General features: G+C 44.4%; 1 protein-coding gene and 1 long non-coding RNA gene across 8 annotated transcripts in view; one reads left to right on the top strand and one right to left on the bottom strand.

Moving 5' to 3' along the window:
* Positions 1-16,800, bottom strand: part of ANKFN1 (ankyrin repeat and fibronectin type III domain containing 1) — a 964,382-nt gene that overhangs the window by 43,422 nt on the left and 904,160 nt on the right. Inside the window, exon 21 of the mRNA XM_068263418.1 lies at positions 5,168-5,381. Coding sequence (XP_068119519.1) covers positions 5,168-5,381 — 214 coding nt within the window. The remainder of the gene's footprint in view (positions 1-5,167; positions 5,382-16,800) is intronic.
* Positions 1-16,800, top strand: part of LOC137541874 (uncharacterized) — a 601,362-nt gene that overhangs the window by 408,816 nt on the left and 175,746 nt on the right. The gene's annotated exons all lie outside the window — the stretch shown is intronic.

Here is a 16,800-nt window from a genome sequence, read left to right as displayed (position 1 = left end):
AAAGGAATACGGAACACAAACCACAATCTGTCACCGTCACAGAGAAACTGAATTTACAAGAAAACACAAACAGATAGTTAAAGGGTTACTTAAAGAGAAACCGTGACCAAGAATTGAACCATCCCAAGCAGTAGCTGATGCCCCCTTTCCCATGAGAAAGCTCTTCCTTTTATCAAACGGATCATCAGGGGGTCTATATGGCTGATATTGTGGTAAAACCCCTCCCACAGTGGGATGTCAGGACCATGGTGCTGACAGTTTCCTGTATGTGAACCTCATTGCATTATGGGAAATAACAGCTGTTTACAGCTGGGTCCAACTTTCAAAAAAGCAAGCAGCATCTGCTTCCACTGACCTCACCGGCCAGCAGTAAAAATGTTACAATGTTGTAAATGTCAGAATGTAAATCAGGGAGAGAAAAGATTTTTACAATTGGAAAACACTGACTAAATCATTTATACACAATTATTGTAAAAATGAAGCACTTTTTTATTACATTATTTTCACTGGAGTTCCTATTTAAATAAAAAAAAAAAAGAAATCAGTTTAACTCACCTGGGGCTTCTTGCAGCTCCCTGCAGTCATCCTGTGTCTGCGCCATCCTTCCACGATTCTCCAACGAGCAGCGGCCTCAAAGCTGACCAGTAACAGACAGTTGGAGGCTAATGCGCAGCCACAAGCTGCTCGCACCCTGATAGCGCTCCCGTTACTGGGAGCACTCTGAGCATGCACAGTAGCGATTTCCATGTACTGCACATGTGCAGAACGCTCCCGGGAATGGGGGTGTGGCAAGGAGGCGCATGGCTGGCCAGCTTTTCTGGGGTTGCCGATGCTGGTTGGAGGGTCTAGGAAGGACAACACAGGCACAAGACAACTCCAGGGAGCTACAACAAGCCCCAGGTAAGGTTAACTGATTTTTTTTTTTCAGATTTCCTTTAACTGAAATAAAAAAAGCAAAAAAAAATGTCCTTTCATAGCATTTAGCCAGGTTTGTAAAGAGGTGTCTTTATAGACAAATTATTCCTTACAGGCAGCAGAGAGGGTTGTGTGTGAACTGGGGCCTCAGCAGCTATCCAATATCTGGTCTGCTGGGCATCGCGTGCCGTCTTGATCAAACGCTTTTCTGCAAGTGTGCAAAAAAGCATTTGGTGGCTTTCTGGGATGATCAGCATTTTTCACCCCTGAAGAGGAACATGGCGATGTGGCAGTAATGTCAGTAAAAGCTACAAGTAGCATCCAAGGAGGACAGGTAGCTATATCTTCAGCACACTCCCCTGGGACACTCGATTGCACACTCTGCGCAGCTGGGATGGTGGTGTCAGCATATGTTTGGAAGGGCTTATCCGCGCATATATGTATGGTGTAGCCAGTGGCGTAGCTAAGGAGCTGTGGGCCCCGATGCAAGTTTTACAATGGGGCCCCCCAAGAACGCTATACATAACAATTGGTACGGTGCACAAAAACTTGCCAATGGCAACTACAGTGTCAGAGGTGCAGGAAAGGAATGGGGAGCAGTCTGTTAATGATTATTACTAATCATTAACTTAATCATTAAACTTCCCAATGGCTGCTTTTTTAAAGTGTGAGAGACTAGCAGGGCCGGCTATTTAACCACTTGAGGACCCACCCTTTACCCCCCCTTAAAGAGACTCCGTAACAAAAATTGCATCCTGTTTTTTATCATCCTACAAGTTCCAAAAGCTATTCTAAGGTGTTCTGGCTTACTGCAGCACGTTCTACTATCACCATCTCTGTAATAAATCAACTTATCTCTCTCTTGTCAGACTTGTCAGCCTGTGTCTGGAAGGCTGCCAAGTTCTTCAGTGTTGTGATTCTGTGATGCATCTCCCCCCTCCAGGCCCCTCTCTGCACACTGCCTGTGTGATATTTAGATTAGTGCAGCTTCTCTCTGCTCTATTATCTTTTACAAGCTGGATAAATCCTCCTCTGAGCTGGCTGGGCTTTCACATACTGAGGAATTACATACAGGCACAGCTGTCTGCACTCTGCAGGAAGAAACAGCCTGACACTTCAGTGGAAGATAGCTGCAGGGGGAAAGAAACACACAATTGATCTCTTGAGATTAAAAAGGAAGGCTGTATACAGCCTGATTGTGTATGGATGTATTTTCTATGTGTGGACATACTGTACATCAACCTACTTCCTGTTTTGGTGGCCATTTTGTTTGTTTATAAACAAACTTTTAAAAACTGTTTTTAACCACTTTTAATGCGGCTGGGAGCGGCGAAATTGTGACAGAGGGTAATAGGAGATGTCCCCTAACGCACTGGTATGTTTACTTTTGTGCGATTTTAACAATACAGATTCTCTTTAAGGACCAGCGCTGTTTGTTGTGATCTGTGCTGGGTGGGCTCTGCAGCCCCCAGCACAGATCAGGGTGCACGCAGAGCGATCAGATCGCCCCCCTTTTTTCCCCCCTATGGGGATGATGTGCAGGGGGGGTCTGATCGCTCTTGCGTGCAGGCATGTTGCGGGGGGGGGGGGGGGGGCACCTCAAAGCCCCCCTCCGCGGCGACATTCTCCCCCTCCCTCTCCTACCTTTCCCCCCCGGTGATCCGGGCTGCACAGGACGCTATCCGTCCTGTGCAGCCAGTGACAGGACGTCCCCTGTCACATTTAGCCTGCGATCCGCGATCGGCGGCCCGCAGGCTGTTCACGGAGCCTCCCGCCGTGAATTGACAGGAAGCAGCCGCTCGCGCGTGCGGCTGCTTCCTGATTAATCAGCCTGCAGCTGGCGACGCAGTACTGCATCGCTGGTCCTGCAGCTGGCGACGCAGTACTGCATCGCTGGTCCTGCAGCTGCCACTTTGCCGACGCACGGTATAAGCGTGCGGTCGGCAAGTGGTTAAACGAAAGAGCGGCAGAGGTTTTCATTATGACTCTCTTGCCGATTGGATTGATAAGTGGGAAAGGGATGGATGGGGCCGCAGGAGAAGTTGCAGGTGTGAGACTCAGTTATGTGCAATATACGTGTAGATCTAATACTAGGATATGTTCCTTTTTTATTATCATTAATTTTTATCAACATAGTGTTTTATAATGAAATGTAGGCATCTGCAATATGTGATATATATGTTTTTATTTAAATTGAATTGTTCGGGTAGTGGGAGGTCATTCAGGAAGGTGAAACCGGTTAGCAGAGAAAGTTATTATGCTGCAACAGGACCTTCCTCCTCTATGCCGGCGGACCAATGACGCACACCCTAGTCGGGGTCTATAGCCGGGGGGGGGAGGGAACTAGGCGGCACTTTCGCATATCAATAGAGCTAGCACAGCGTATGTGCCTCAGCCCCTGATGAGTCACACCCCCTAGTGATGAAACGCATAGGGCGGAGCCAGAGACACGTACACTTTCCCTGACCTGTTGCTGCACGGATGGTTTGCCGGAGGAAACGCGGAGAGACCTACCTACCATTGGATATGTGAGATATGCGGTTTTAAAGATTATTATCTGGTACGCTGAATTTTAAGTGGGGCTTGAGAGCCATATTAAATAAGTTGTTTTACGCTATGAGAAGTGGTGTGTTCTGTCTTTTCACTCACAGAGCCTGGATCACTGTGATATTGATACGCAGTTTTACAAGAGTTGGCCGGTGAGCAGGGAACTGACAGGGGAGTGAGTGTCCCCATCCTGCATGTAGCATTTTTTCTCCCTAACACAGTGTGTTTGCTGAGCACAGGGTGTACTGTTGTTAGTGGTTACCCGCTATGTGTTTGTAACTCTCTCTCCTAGGGACACCATATGGATTGCTGAATATAGAGAGACTAACCTTGCCAGCAGCACGGTTGTGATAAACATATATGTGTAAAGTATAAGTCTTTCTGACTTTTTAGACAGCAAGCTGGACACTATATTGCAATAAGGTGGTGAGCGTGGTATCGTTTTGTATATATATTTCATCCATGACTGTCAGCCAATCCATAACTCAAAGATAATTGTTAAATAAGCAGATGATACGACTGTCATTGGGCTTATATCAGACAATGAGGAAGCAGCATACAGAGAAGAAATTAGGAACCTGACTACATGGTGCAACATTAACAACTTGTTATTAAATGCAAAAAAGAACAAATAAGTTATTCTGGACTTTAGGACCACCAAAAAGACCAATTACATACGGATAATGATCAATGCAGAGGCTGTGGAGAGAGTTTCCAGCTTTACGTTTTTGGGAGTCGCCATCGCAGGGAACCAGTCGTGGGCTGACAATGCTTCAGCTGTAACTAGCAAAGCACAACAACGCCTCTACTTCTTGAGAAAACTAAGGAACGTTAAACTTCCAGAAAAGTTGCTGGTTAATTTCTACAGATGCACTATAGAAATAGTGTTAACCAATTGCATGACGGCCTGGTACAACAGCTGCACCAAGGCTGGTAGATAAGCCCGGCAGCGAGTTGTTAAAACAGCAGAAGCCATTATCAGCACGGAACTACCATCACTTGAGCTCTTGTGTAAGACTTGCTGTATGAGAAGGGCCAAAAACATTATCAAGGACAACACTCACCCTGGAAATCCCTTGTTTGAGCTCCTTCTATCAGGTAGACATTTTAGATCAACCCGCACACACACAAACAGACTGAAAACCAGCTTTTTCCCATCTGCCATAAACTTGATAAACTCTGAACCCTCTCTGGAATAATGAACACTGTGTACAAATTGTTTAAATATTTGAAATGCCTGGCATACTTGTATGTATATACTTGCATATAAGCCGACCCTCGTATAAGCCGAGGTACCGACTTTTCCTTTAGAAACCAGGAAAAGTGATTTACTTGCGTATAAGACTGAAATACTGAACCGGGCATGTGCAGGACGCTTACGGCGACGGGCGCGTGATCAAGTCGGGTGCGCAGTGGCCCAAGACTTCGGACGAAGTTGCCGCACTAACTGGACCACAGAGGGGACCCAGAGGGTGCCTAGAGACCTCATGGTCTACGGGGGAGGTGGGGGAGGGGACCCGGGGTTGCTGGAGGAAGACCCAAGTAAGTTGAGCTTTGCTTTTAATGCATCTGCTCATGCTCCCTTTAAGTGACAGTTTTTTCACTACAGCTTTTCACATACACAAAGAACATATGGAGCAGTTCAACAATACCGAGCAAGATTTAGTGGACACACCCGTTACCATGCACCCTCCTGCAGCCTTACCGCTAACAGCTTTCCTCCGGTGCATTTCTGGGGATGGTGAGGGAGACGGAAGGCAGTCCAGCTGGGAGGACGTAGAGTCGTTTTTCTTCTGATTTTGCTCTTCCAGCAGATCAATAAATTTGGTTATCAGCAGTCCAGCGACAGGCTGCTTATATCTTGCATACTGAAGGGCGTCCATGATCCAGCGGATTTCACGCCAGATTTCATCTGTTTGCTGTAAAGACACACAAAACAAAAACAATTAGAGATACAATTGCAAACCGATCAGTTTGAAATATGAACTGGCTTTCTCTAAAAAAAAATAAAATAAATCGATTTTACTCATAATATTTCTTAAAGGAATACTATTGATCCCCAAGTGTTCTAAAATGACAGTGTACAAATAATGTCTAAGTAGCTGTGTAAACATTTTCCTACTTTTCGTGTTAAATATCAGAGGCAAAAGCTGTAATTTATTGAGGGTAGGATTTAGCTATATTGGGACAAATCAATTGCAGAAGGGGTGTCTGCTTCAATGCACAGCCAGAGTTGCATATCAGACTACAGAGAGCAAATATCAAACATATCAAACTCTGAAAGCAAAAACAATATGAAAAAGCTGTGCGAATTCGTTACATTTCCTCTGCTCTCTTCAGACACTTCAATCAGAAACAGAGCTCTCAACAGCTACAGCTCCTGTGTCCTCTCTCTCTCTGTCACACACAGAGCTACACATAGAGTTAACTGATCAAGTGTGAGGGGAATTTCCCCTCTCCCCATGGCTCAGTCAGCCGTCAGTTTTGGCGTCAGTAAACTTTGAATGTATTTTGCTAACAGTAAACAAAGAAGTTGCTACTAAAATGTATACACCAGTACTTAGCAGTACTTCCCAAACAATTCCTGTGTCAATTGAAAAAAATATGTGAATCGATAGTATTCCTTTAACCACTTCCTGCCCCATGATGTAAAAATAAGTCACTACCCTCTACTCTGTACAAAATCCTAGGTAACACTGTTGATTTATCTCTGAGCAGATAAAAACGCTATAGAGTTGAAAAGGAGTGACAGCAAACCACTCTCCTCCCAACATGGAATTCAATGGCAAGGCTAATGAGTAAATAACTGTAAAATAAACACTCCAGGAGAAGACAGTAACGCATTGTATACCGTACTCAATTGTTACATCTAAGACATGAAAACAAATCTAAGACATGAAAACAAATGAACTGTTTGAATAAATAGGAGAGATAGACAAGTAAAATGTGTGGGTTTAACCACCCTGGCGTTCTGATTAAATCGCCAGGGTGGCTGCGGGAGGGTTTTTTTTAAATAAAAAAAAAACTATTTCATGCAGCCAACTGAAAGTTGGCTGCATGAAAGCCCACTAGAGGGCGCTCCGGAGGCGATCTTCCGATCGCCTCCGGCGCCCAGAATAAACAAGGAAGGCCGCAATGAGCGGCCTTCCTTGTTTTGCTTATATCGTCGCCATAGCGACGAGCGGAGTGACGTCATCGACGTCAGCCGACGTCCTGACGTCAGCCGCCTCCGATCCAGCCCTTAGCGCTGGCCGGAACTTTTTGTTCCGGCTACGCTGGGCTCAGGCGGCTAGGGGGGCCCTCTTTCGCCGCTGCTCGCGGCGAATCGCCGCAGAGCGGCGGCGATCAGGCAGCACACGCGGCTGGCAAAGTGCCGGCTGCGTGTGCTGCTTTTTATTTCATTAAAATCGGCCCAGCAGGGCCTGAGCGGCAGCCGCTGGCGGTGTTGGACGAGCTGAGCTCGTCCAGACCGCTCAGCTGGTTAATGTACAATAGAACTGTTTACATTAAAGCTAAAATGTATGAAAGTGGATACATTTTGTATTTTTTCAGTTTTTTCCTTATTTTCCTTTTAAAATGCATAAAAAATAAGGTAGTTACTAATAACAAATATTAGCCACATAAAGCCTAATGTGTCCTGAAAAAAATAATAACATATAGATCATTTAGTTGTGATAATTATTGTTAAAGTTATTGCTAAAGTAATCAGAGTTAAGCTGAACTATGAAAATGACCAGGGTAGGGAAGTGGTTAAAGAGGAATTGAAGTCAAAATAACATAAATTAATAATAATGCTTATTTTGTTATAATATTAATTTATGAATTAGTCAGTTTGTCCATTGTAAAATCTTAACTCAAACTGAACACTCTGAAATGTATTACAAGTGGCGACATCATTAGCACTGGCAGGTGATCTCTGTGGAATGTTTGTTTTCTTTCTAAAGCCAGAAATCTTTCTCTGGTCTCCCAGAATTCCCCTGGGAAAGGGGGGCAGGGGAGGGTCCTCATAGCTAAATAGCCTAGGATAACCATCACTGGAAGGGAGGGGCTACGTACCAATATACAGCAACATAAAGATATTACAAGTGTTTTAATGCTGAAACTAGGATATTTAAAGGACACTTGAAGTGAGAAGATTATGGAGGCTGCCATGTTTATTACTTTTTAAACAATTATACAGTAGTTGCCTGGCAGTCCTGCTGATCTATTTGGCTGCAGTGGTATTTGAATTATACCAGAAACAAGCATGCAGCTAATCTTGTCAGATCTGACAATATTGTCAGAAACACCTGATATGCTGCATGTTTGTTCAGGGTCTATGGCTAAAATCATTCAAGGCAGTGGATCAGCAGGATAGCCAGGAAACTGGTAGTTCTTAAAAGAAAATAAATATGGCAGCCTCCGTATCCATCTCGCTTTAGTAGTCCTTTAACGTAAAAGTGGGTATCCTGAATAATTTACTGCAGTCTTCTATATGCCTCTTTAACTTATAAAGGCTCATACACACGGGGCACAACTGTCGCCACAAACATGTGGCACGCGCATGTCTGGGTGACAGTTGTCCCGTGTGCATGAGGCGCGCACCTCAAACTGTCCCCGGAGACAACAGTTGCCATGCGATTGAACATTTCAATCACCGGCAACTTCTGTCTCCGCAACTGTCGCTAGTCCACCACGCGTACTGCGTGTGTATGTGCTGACTAGCTACAGCTACCCACAGCCAGAAGGGAGCTTCCGGCGGGGGAACGAAACTTTCGGCGACAGCTTCCGCCGCGTCTCTGCCTGTTGGGCAGAGACGTGTAGACAGCTGTCGCTCAGGCTGAGCTGTCGCCGAGCTGTTGCGCACACGTCTCCTGTGTGCTAGCAACAGCAACAACGGTGCCCCGTGTGTATGAGGCTTAAGGTTCAAACTGGTACAGAATCTGTCTGTCTGATTCCGTGTTTTGGTACATTATGTATATGTTAAAGAATTCTACAGAATGCCTAAATCATTTCAGGCAAAATAAATTTGTTGCAAAATATTACGTATTTGGCCTAGGCATTCAATAGCATGCATAAGACCCATTTGGGTTAGGTACGAAATGAGCGACCTGATAAGAAATTATGGTAACTAGATAATGTATAGTCAAATTAGCATGAAAAAAATCCATTGAAAAGGTTCTATATAGAAGAGAACTTATAAATGATAAAGTAACAGGTTTGTTCTTACAAGGAAAAAAACAAACAAACGAAGTGAAAAATCATTTTGGAGCTGCTCATAGTGAAGGGAAAAGTTAGAATGTCACTTGGAATTAGGATAAGTTTTGCTCTGTTATTCATTAACTATTGTGCTGCTCTACTTATCTACCCAGAGGTGGCAAGTCTGATGACCAGTTGTGTCCATCACTGCCTAGAGGAGCTGTCAGCAATACTATCTCAGGAAAAAAACACATATATAACTAGATAAATACTTGATCTACTTACATAACACATGTATTGCTCTGTCCACAATTTGATTTTAGTGATTTTTCTATAGTAAAAAAAAGAGAAAATCCTTCTTAGTGTTTCCTATTTTAACTGTGGCTATTTTGAAGCCAATCATGATGTAATTTCCTCCCTTACTCTCCTCTGCCTGATTGTGTATGCATTGCCCGCCCTCCTCCCAGTCTTCAGGCACTCCCACCCAGCTCTGCAATAGAAAGTGCATTGTCTCAGCATGAGAAATATTGGCCAATCAGAGGAGGGGAACAGAGGTGTGGGAGGGAAAATCAGGAGGGAAAGAGGCTTCAGCCAATCAGGCTGCATTAGTTAAGTCTGAGGGGAAATTAGAGAAACAAAAAAGGACAACCCAGCATGCACTGCAAATTCCTTTGTGCGGCAATATACCAAATAAGTTACATAGTTATTTTGGTTGAAAAAAGACATACGTCCATCGAGTTCAACCAGAAAACAAAGTACAACACCAGGCTTCTCCCTCACATATGCCTGTTGATCCAGAGGAAGGCGAAAAAACCCTTACAAGGCATGGCCCTATTAGCCCAAAAAGGGGAAAAAAATCCTTCCCGACTCCAGATGGCAATCAGATAAAATCCCTGGATCAACATCATTAGGCATTACCTAGTAATTGTAGCCATGGATGTCTTTCAACGCAAGGAAAACATCTAAGCCCCCTTTAAATGCAGGTATAGAGTTTGCCATAACGACTTCCTGTGGCAATGCATTCCACATCTTAATCACTCTTACTGTAAAGAACCCTTTCCTAAATAAATGGCTAAAAAGTTTTTCCTTCATGCGCAGATCATGTCCTCTAGTCCTTTGAGAAGGCCTAGGGACAAAAAGCTCATCCGCCAAGCTATTATATTGCCCTCTGATGTATTTATACATGTTAATTAAATCCCCTCTAAGGCGTCTTTTCTCTAGACTAAATAAACCCAGTTTATCTAACCTTTCTTGATAAGTGAGACCTTCCATCCCACGTATCAATTTTGTTGCTCGTCTCTGCACCTGCTCTAAAACTGCAATATCTTTCCTGTAATGTGGTGCCCAGATCTGAATTCCATATTCCAGATGTGGCCTTACTAGAGAGTTAAACAGGGGCAATATTATGCTAGCATCTCGAGTTTTTATTTCCCTTTTAATGCATCCTAAAATTTTGTTAGCTTTAGCTGCAGTGGCTTGGCATTGAGTATGATTATTTAACTTGTTGTCGATAATTACTACTCGTAAGCAGTGGCATCCCTACCATAGAGAGCAGGGGGGCGGGGCGCACCGGGTGACAGACACCCAGGGGGGTGTCACCACGACCCCCCACAGTAGCACAGCAGGAGGGTGAAAGCAGCGCTAGAAGGAGGGACTGTGGAGGCAGCGGTGGGGAGGGGGGGGGGAATATGAATATCCCCCCCCTCCCTCACCTGGCACCCCTATTTTTAAAAATAAAGAAAACCCGGAAAACCCCCTATGAGAAGATGGGCTAGTCCAAAATCTGTCAGTAATGCCAGATTTCTACTACTTACTGTAAGTGACAGCAACATAGGAGAGAAGTAATTTATGGCTCATTTAACTCCGGAAGAAACGTACTTCTTATTTGTATCATACATCTTACCATGTATTTTAACCTTTAAGATTTTCACGACAGAGGTCCTTTAACTCTTTCTGTACTGGAAACAATATTAGACTTATGTTTCTGCTCCTAATGTTTCATTTCTTAGCTGTACTACACAACCAATCCATTATATCATTATCGACCTGAAAAGGGAGATTAAGCAGGAGAAGAACCCACTGCTGATCCATTCACACATGATTGGATCCTGTAACGAAGGTCCTAAGCCTTTTGCTAAGCGTGTCTATTATTATTTTGCTGTGGTGGTGGAGCTACAAGGTCTGTGCTGAAGTAAAAAGATTGTGTATGAAGAGAGTGTACTGACACACAGAATTTTCAGCGGTGATCTTTATGCGCATATTTGGAAGCGCAGACATAATTAAGCCTGCACTTACTTGAGGCTTCCTCCAGCCCACCGCAGGTCGCGAGGTCCCCTGGCCTAGCTCCTTTCCGCGCGACTCCGCCGGCCCCCGTTACAACTCTTCCTGGATCCTTACGTCGCTCATCATCACGCCGCACGCTACGCAGCATCACGGCGGCCGGCATGACAAGTCTGCACATGCCCCAGGTAAGTGCAGTCTTTTAAATTCGGGCACTCCTCAGTGTCCCTTTAAAGAGAACCCAAGGTGGGCAGTTGGGACACAAAGGCATGTTCTCTGCCCCATGACATGCCTCTGTGTCCGCACACCGCTGCACTCTATATCCCCTATAAAGAGATGGGCTAGTCCAAAACCTGTCACTTCTGTCAGATTTCTACTACCTACGGTAAGTGACAGCAACATAGGAGAAAAGTCAGTTATGGCTCATTTTACTCTGGGAGAAATGTACTTCTTATTTGTATATGTTTGAACATATTTTACATTTTACAGTTTTTCACTGTAGTGCCCCTTTAAACAATACCAGTTGCCTGGCAGTCCTGCTAATCCATTTACCTCTAATACTTTTATCTATAGACCTTGAACAAGCATGCAGCAGATCAGGTGTTTCTGAAAAAAATCTTACATGATTAGCCGCATTCTAGTTTCAGGTGATTGAGACACTACTGATGCCAAAATGATTAGCAGGACTGCCAGGCAACTGGTATTGTTTAAAGCAAGCCGGAAGCGAAAATAAACTTATGAAATAATGATTTGTATGTGTAGTACAAGAAATAGAACATTAGTAGCAAATAAGAGTCTCATGATTTTTTCCAGTACAGGAAGAGTTAAAAAAAAACTTCAATTATCTAAGCAAAAGAACTTCTCTGAGCTACTCAACCTACTGGGTTGAACAGTGAGAGGCCTGGAACTAAGGCCACATACACACATCAGACCATAGTCTTTTGAAAATGAAAGATCACAGACCAATCTTAGTCTTAGTCTATTCTATGGAGCTGAACTCTCCATCAGACAGAAATCTTTGCAAGATGCTGCACACAAAGATGCTGTACACATGCAACAGATCAGTATCTGCAAAAGATCCGTTCCTGCAAAATGCATTCATAGTCTATGATATCTGCAGATCCTCATACACACCTTGTTTAACTGACATTCATCTGCAGATCAGACAATCGTCTGCAGATCTGAAAATCCATCCTGGTGGATCTGATCTGCAGATGAATGTCTGTTAAACAAGGTGTGTATGATGATCTGCAGATACCATAGACTATGAATGCATTGTGCAGGAACGGATCTTTTGCAGGAACAGATCTTTTGCAGCTACTGATCTTTTGTGTCTGTACAGCATCTGTGTGTGCAGCATCTTGCAAAGATTTCTGATGGGGAGTTCAGCTCCATAGAATAGACTGTAGGTATGGCTCTCATACTACATGAAGGGTGGTAAAATTGGTCTGTGATCTTTAATTTTCCAAAGACTATGGTCTGATGTGTGTATGAGCCTTAAGCCTTTTGTAAGCACTTGTGATTTGAAAAGCTCTTGCTAATGTAATGCTATGGGGGTGATCCCATTTGAGGGATGTGTTTGAGGGATGTGATTTTTTTTTTTTAAATCCCCCATAGCATTGCATTAGCAAGAGCTTTTTCAAATCACTAGCGCTTAGAAAAGCACTGCTAGTGGGTCCCAGGTCAGAGACAGCTTGAGATAAGGTTTTTCTGCAGAAAAGTTCATAGGGTTATTATTTTTACTTTGTTTTATAGCTTACCCACTTAATAACAACCAGACTTATAAAAACATCCTGCTAGAGCCTCTTAATGGCGCCAGGACATTTTTATAAGTCAGACAGTGCTGCTGCCGCTGTGTGCGTGCTTTCCCGCGAGCGTGCACGTGTGTTCCCGTGAGCGTGCATGTGTGGTCCCGTGAGCGTGCATGTGTGTTCCCGTGAGCGTGCACGTGAGATTAGTGAGGGAAAAAAAAAAACACCATAGAAAAAATACACCTTTATTTCCAAACACTATATTGTCTCCATTCTTTGTACTAGAGACATAATTAAAATCTTGTGATAACCGGGACAAATAGGCAGATAAAATGTGTGGGTTTTATGCACAGTAGCAGTGTTTATATTAAAACTATAGGGGATGAAACTGGGGAAATAGTGTATTTTTTTTCATTTTTCCTAATTTTTCCCTTTAAAATGCATAGAAAATAAAGTAATTACCGAAAACAAATATCAACCCCAAAAAGTCTAATTGGTGGTGAAAAAAACAAGATATAGATCATTTCATTGTGATTAGTAGTGATTAAGCTATTGGCAAATGAAAGGGATGAGCATGGAAAGGTGAAAATCGCTCTTGTCCATTATGGTAAAAACCGCTTTGGAGTGAAGTGGTTAAAGGGAACCTGAGATGGGGCCGCGTCATAAAAATATACATACCTGGGGCTTCCTCTAGCCTGATCGCTCCCACGCTGTCTTCTGGTTCTTTCCAGTCCGAGGCCAACTGTGCATGTGCGGCCTGGCCACCGGGAGCGCTCTGCGGGTGTGCAGTACTACTACGCAGGCAGAGAACTCTCCCACTGACGAGAGCAGGACCGGGAGCCCTCCTGGCCTTACTACGCCTGCGCCAACTGGAGGATTTTCTGGGGCCAGTTGCAGGCAAACGGGGAGTCAGAAGAGGATGGCATGGGAGCTATTAGACCGGAAAGGGGGCTGGAGAAAACCCCAGGTATGTATATTTTTATGCTGTGGCCCCATCTTGGGTACACTTTAAAAGACAGAGTGTGGTTTCTAAACTGCAACTGTGACCGAATGATGCAATGTTATAAAAAAAAATTAAACTTTTCTTTGCCACTAATCTTCTATTCATTATCTGTACTACACATACAATTCATTATATCATAAGTTTTTTTTTTTGTTTTTGGGGGGTTTTTTTTGCTTCAGGTTTGCTTTAAAAGGAAATAAATATGGCAGCCTCCATATCTCTCTTACGTCAGGTTCCCTTAAAGAGGCCAGAACAACATGATCCAGAATCAGTTAATAAGCCTTTTTGTTTTGTAATAATACATACTTTGTAATACAGCCTAATATGGGACAATCCAAAGAGGGTATCTATCTATCTGTGCATATATAATATTTCTATGCGGGCTGACGAGACTGATGCTGTAAGGCAGGCTCCTGTGTTTGCATTCCTTTATTTTCATAGCTATACGGTATTGACATAGCCTTCCCCTGCTCTCCATAATGTGCGGTTTGTGGAGCGGCGGCTGCACAGATGAGATGTATGATCACACACATGTTCCTGTGGTTTGTGGTCGGAGCTGGAGATCACTGTGGTTGGCTCAAATGATTTATTCCTTACAAGGTACGCATACAGCTGCTTTTTATTAGCTCCCAACCTGAAGCCGCTTCATAATCAACCCGCAGATACAATGAAGATAGTAAAGGCCTTCTCAACTTATTAAAATTAGGAAACACACACACACACACTGACCAGTTTCAGCTTAAAGCGGACCTGAACTCAGCACTTCCTCTCTGCTCTAAAAGATAAGCAACAGCTTAAAACCTTTAAAGGGGAACTGAAGAGAGAGGTATATGGTGGATGCCATATTTATTTCCTTTTAAGCAATACCAGTTGCCTGGCAGCCCTGCTGATCCTCTGTCTCTAATACTATTAGCCATAGCCCCTGAACAAGCATGCAGCAGATCAGGTGTTTCAGACTTTAAAGTCAGATCTGACAAGACTAGCTGCATGCTTGTTTCTGGTGTTATTCAGATACTACTGCAGAGAAATAGACCAGCAGGTCTGCCAGGCAACTGGTATTGATTAAAAGGAAATAAATATGGCAGCCTCCGTATACCTCTCTCTTCAGTTCCCCTTTAAAGAAAAAAACATTTCTTTGTTACAGCTGATGCAAATTCTGCAATCAATCTGCAGTGTGTTTACTTCCTGCTTTCATAAAGGCAGACATAAGGTTTACATCCTGTGTTTACAAATTAACTGCTCTGCCAAGGCTGCCAAGATTCCGAGCTGAAAGCTGAGAGATCAAATCACAGTTGTGATTAGTCACAGATGAAGGGGAATTGCACAGGCTAAAATCTCATCCAGGATGCATTTCTCTGGGTTTTCCTTTTGTTCTGTGCAGGAGTTCAGGTCTACCTTAAAACATGAGCTTAGAATTCAGCAAAGCGGATCTCAGAGGCCATTGGGCGAGACGAATGTGTTGAAGTCAGTGAGGGAACATGAAATATAATGCCGACTTTGCGCCTGTGTTAATAGCCGCGATTAGTGGTTATAGGTTTTTAAATGCAGTTAAAGAGACTCCGAAGCGAAACATTTTTGCTTCGGTCCCTTCCAGTTGGCATAAGAGTCCTGTGCTTGCGTGGTTCAGTCTTAGAGAACGGCACTGGACCAGTCGGCGAGAGGACCCACAGCCGAAGTTACCGGGATCAGGACCATAGAAGGGACCAGGAGGAGGCTGGGGGACCTCGCAAGCTTCTGGGGGGGGGTAGGGGAGAGTTGACTTTAAGAGCTCAGGGTCCCTTAAAGGATTTCCGAGGCCAAAATTACTAAAATTATACTTTACCTTTTTATTATCAGAATCCACGGAGGACGCGCTGCTCGTCCTCCGCTCCCTTTCGCCGTCAATCTAGAGCTTTCGGTTCCCCCAGGGCTTTGCCCGACCCCACCGAACGGTTCGCATCCATTCCACCACTAAGATGGCCGCCGCCTTGATCTGCGGCTGCGCAGTACGCTTTGCCACGAGTGCGACTGCGCAGCCTTTAGAACGCCTTCAGCCGCGCCCGGCGTACGCTTCAGGAGGATGCCGGGAAGCACTACGTGGCTGGAGGCGGGCTAAAGGCTGCGCAGTCGCACTAGCGGCAAAGCGTACTGCGCAGCCACAGATCGAGGCGGCGGCTATCTTAGTGGTGGAATGGATGCGACCCGTTCGCTGGGGTCGGGCAAAGCCCTTGGGGAACCGAAAGCTCTAGATTGATGGCGGAAGGGAGCGGAGAACGAGCAGGGTGTCCTCCATGGATTCTGATAATAAAAAGGTAAAGTGTCATTTTAGTAATTTTGGCCTCGGAAGTCCTTTAAAGGATCCCTGTCAAACATACCTTGTATTTATATTAAGAAAAAAAAACATTTTTTTTTTAAAATGACGTGGGTGGCACCTCTCCAAAGCCTCTTAAATCCATTGTCACCCATGTAGGCTGGTATAGCCAGAATTTAAAGCACGGAGGGAGTGGGGCTCCACACTCTGAGTTACACCAACCTGCAGGATGCACAGTATGGAGGGGGCTCTGGAAGAGTGAGGTGGTAAAGCCTACCCCTCTCCCCCAGAGGTCTTCTCCAATCCATAGACAAGGGAGTGATGAGATCAGGAGGAGCTTGCTGGCATGTGCTGTGCTTATGGTGGCGCAGAGGACGTAAAGAAGTGGTTGCAATAGAAGAACAACAATTTGTATGTACAATCATGGCCAAACGTTTTGAATGTGGCACAAATACTGGTTTTTACCAATATTGCGGCTTCCGTTTTTATAATGGGAATCTGCCTACAGTATACTCTAGAACGTAATTAAGAGGGATCAGATGAATTACAAAGATCTTCTTTGCCATGAAAATGAACTTAAAGGAAATATCAGGCAAATAAAAAAAAAAATACTTAATGGGGGCTTCCTCCAGCCCCTGGAAGCTTATGTGTCCCTCGTCGCAGCTCTGCTCTCTGTTGATGGAAGCGTGAACTTGAGCTGCCAGGTGCTTGCAAATGCACAGTAGCCACCAACCTCGCCATGTCGGCCGCTGCTACCCTGGGTGACCTGCTGAGAGCAGAGCTGTGGCGAGGAACACATAAGCTTCCAGGGGCTGCAGTAAGCCCCAAGTTAGTTC

The sequence above is a fragment of the Hyperolius riggenbachi genome, chromosome 12 (genome assembly GCF_040937935.1).
Source record: "Hyperolius riggenbachi isolate aHypRig1 chromosome 12, aHypRig1.pri, whole genome shotgun sequence".
NCBI classification, from domain to species: domain Eukaryota; kingdom Metazoa; phylum Chordata; class Amphibia; order Anura; family Hyperoliidae; genus Hyperolius; species Hyperolius riggenbachi.
Note: the sequence above shows the minus strand (reverse complement) of the source record. Positions and strands in the feature narration are given on the sequence as shown.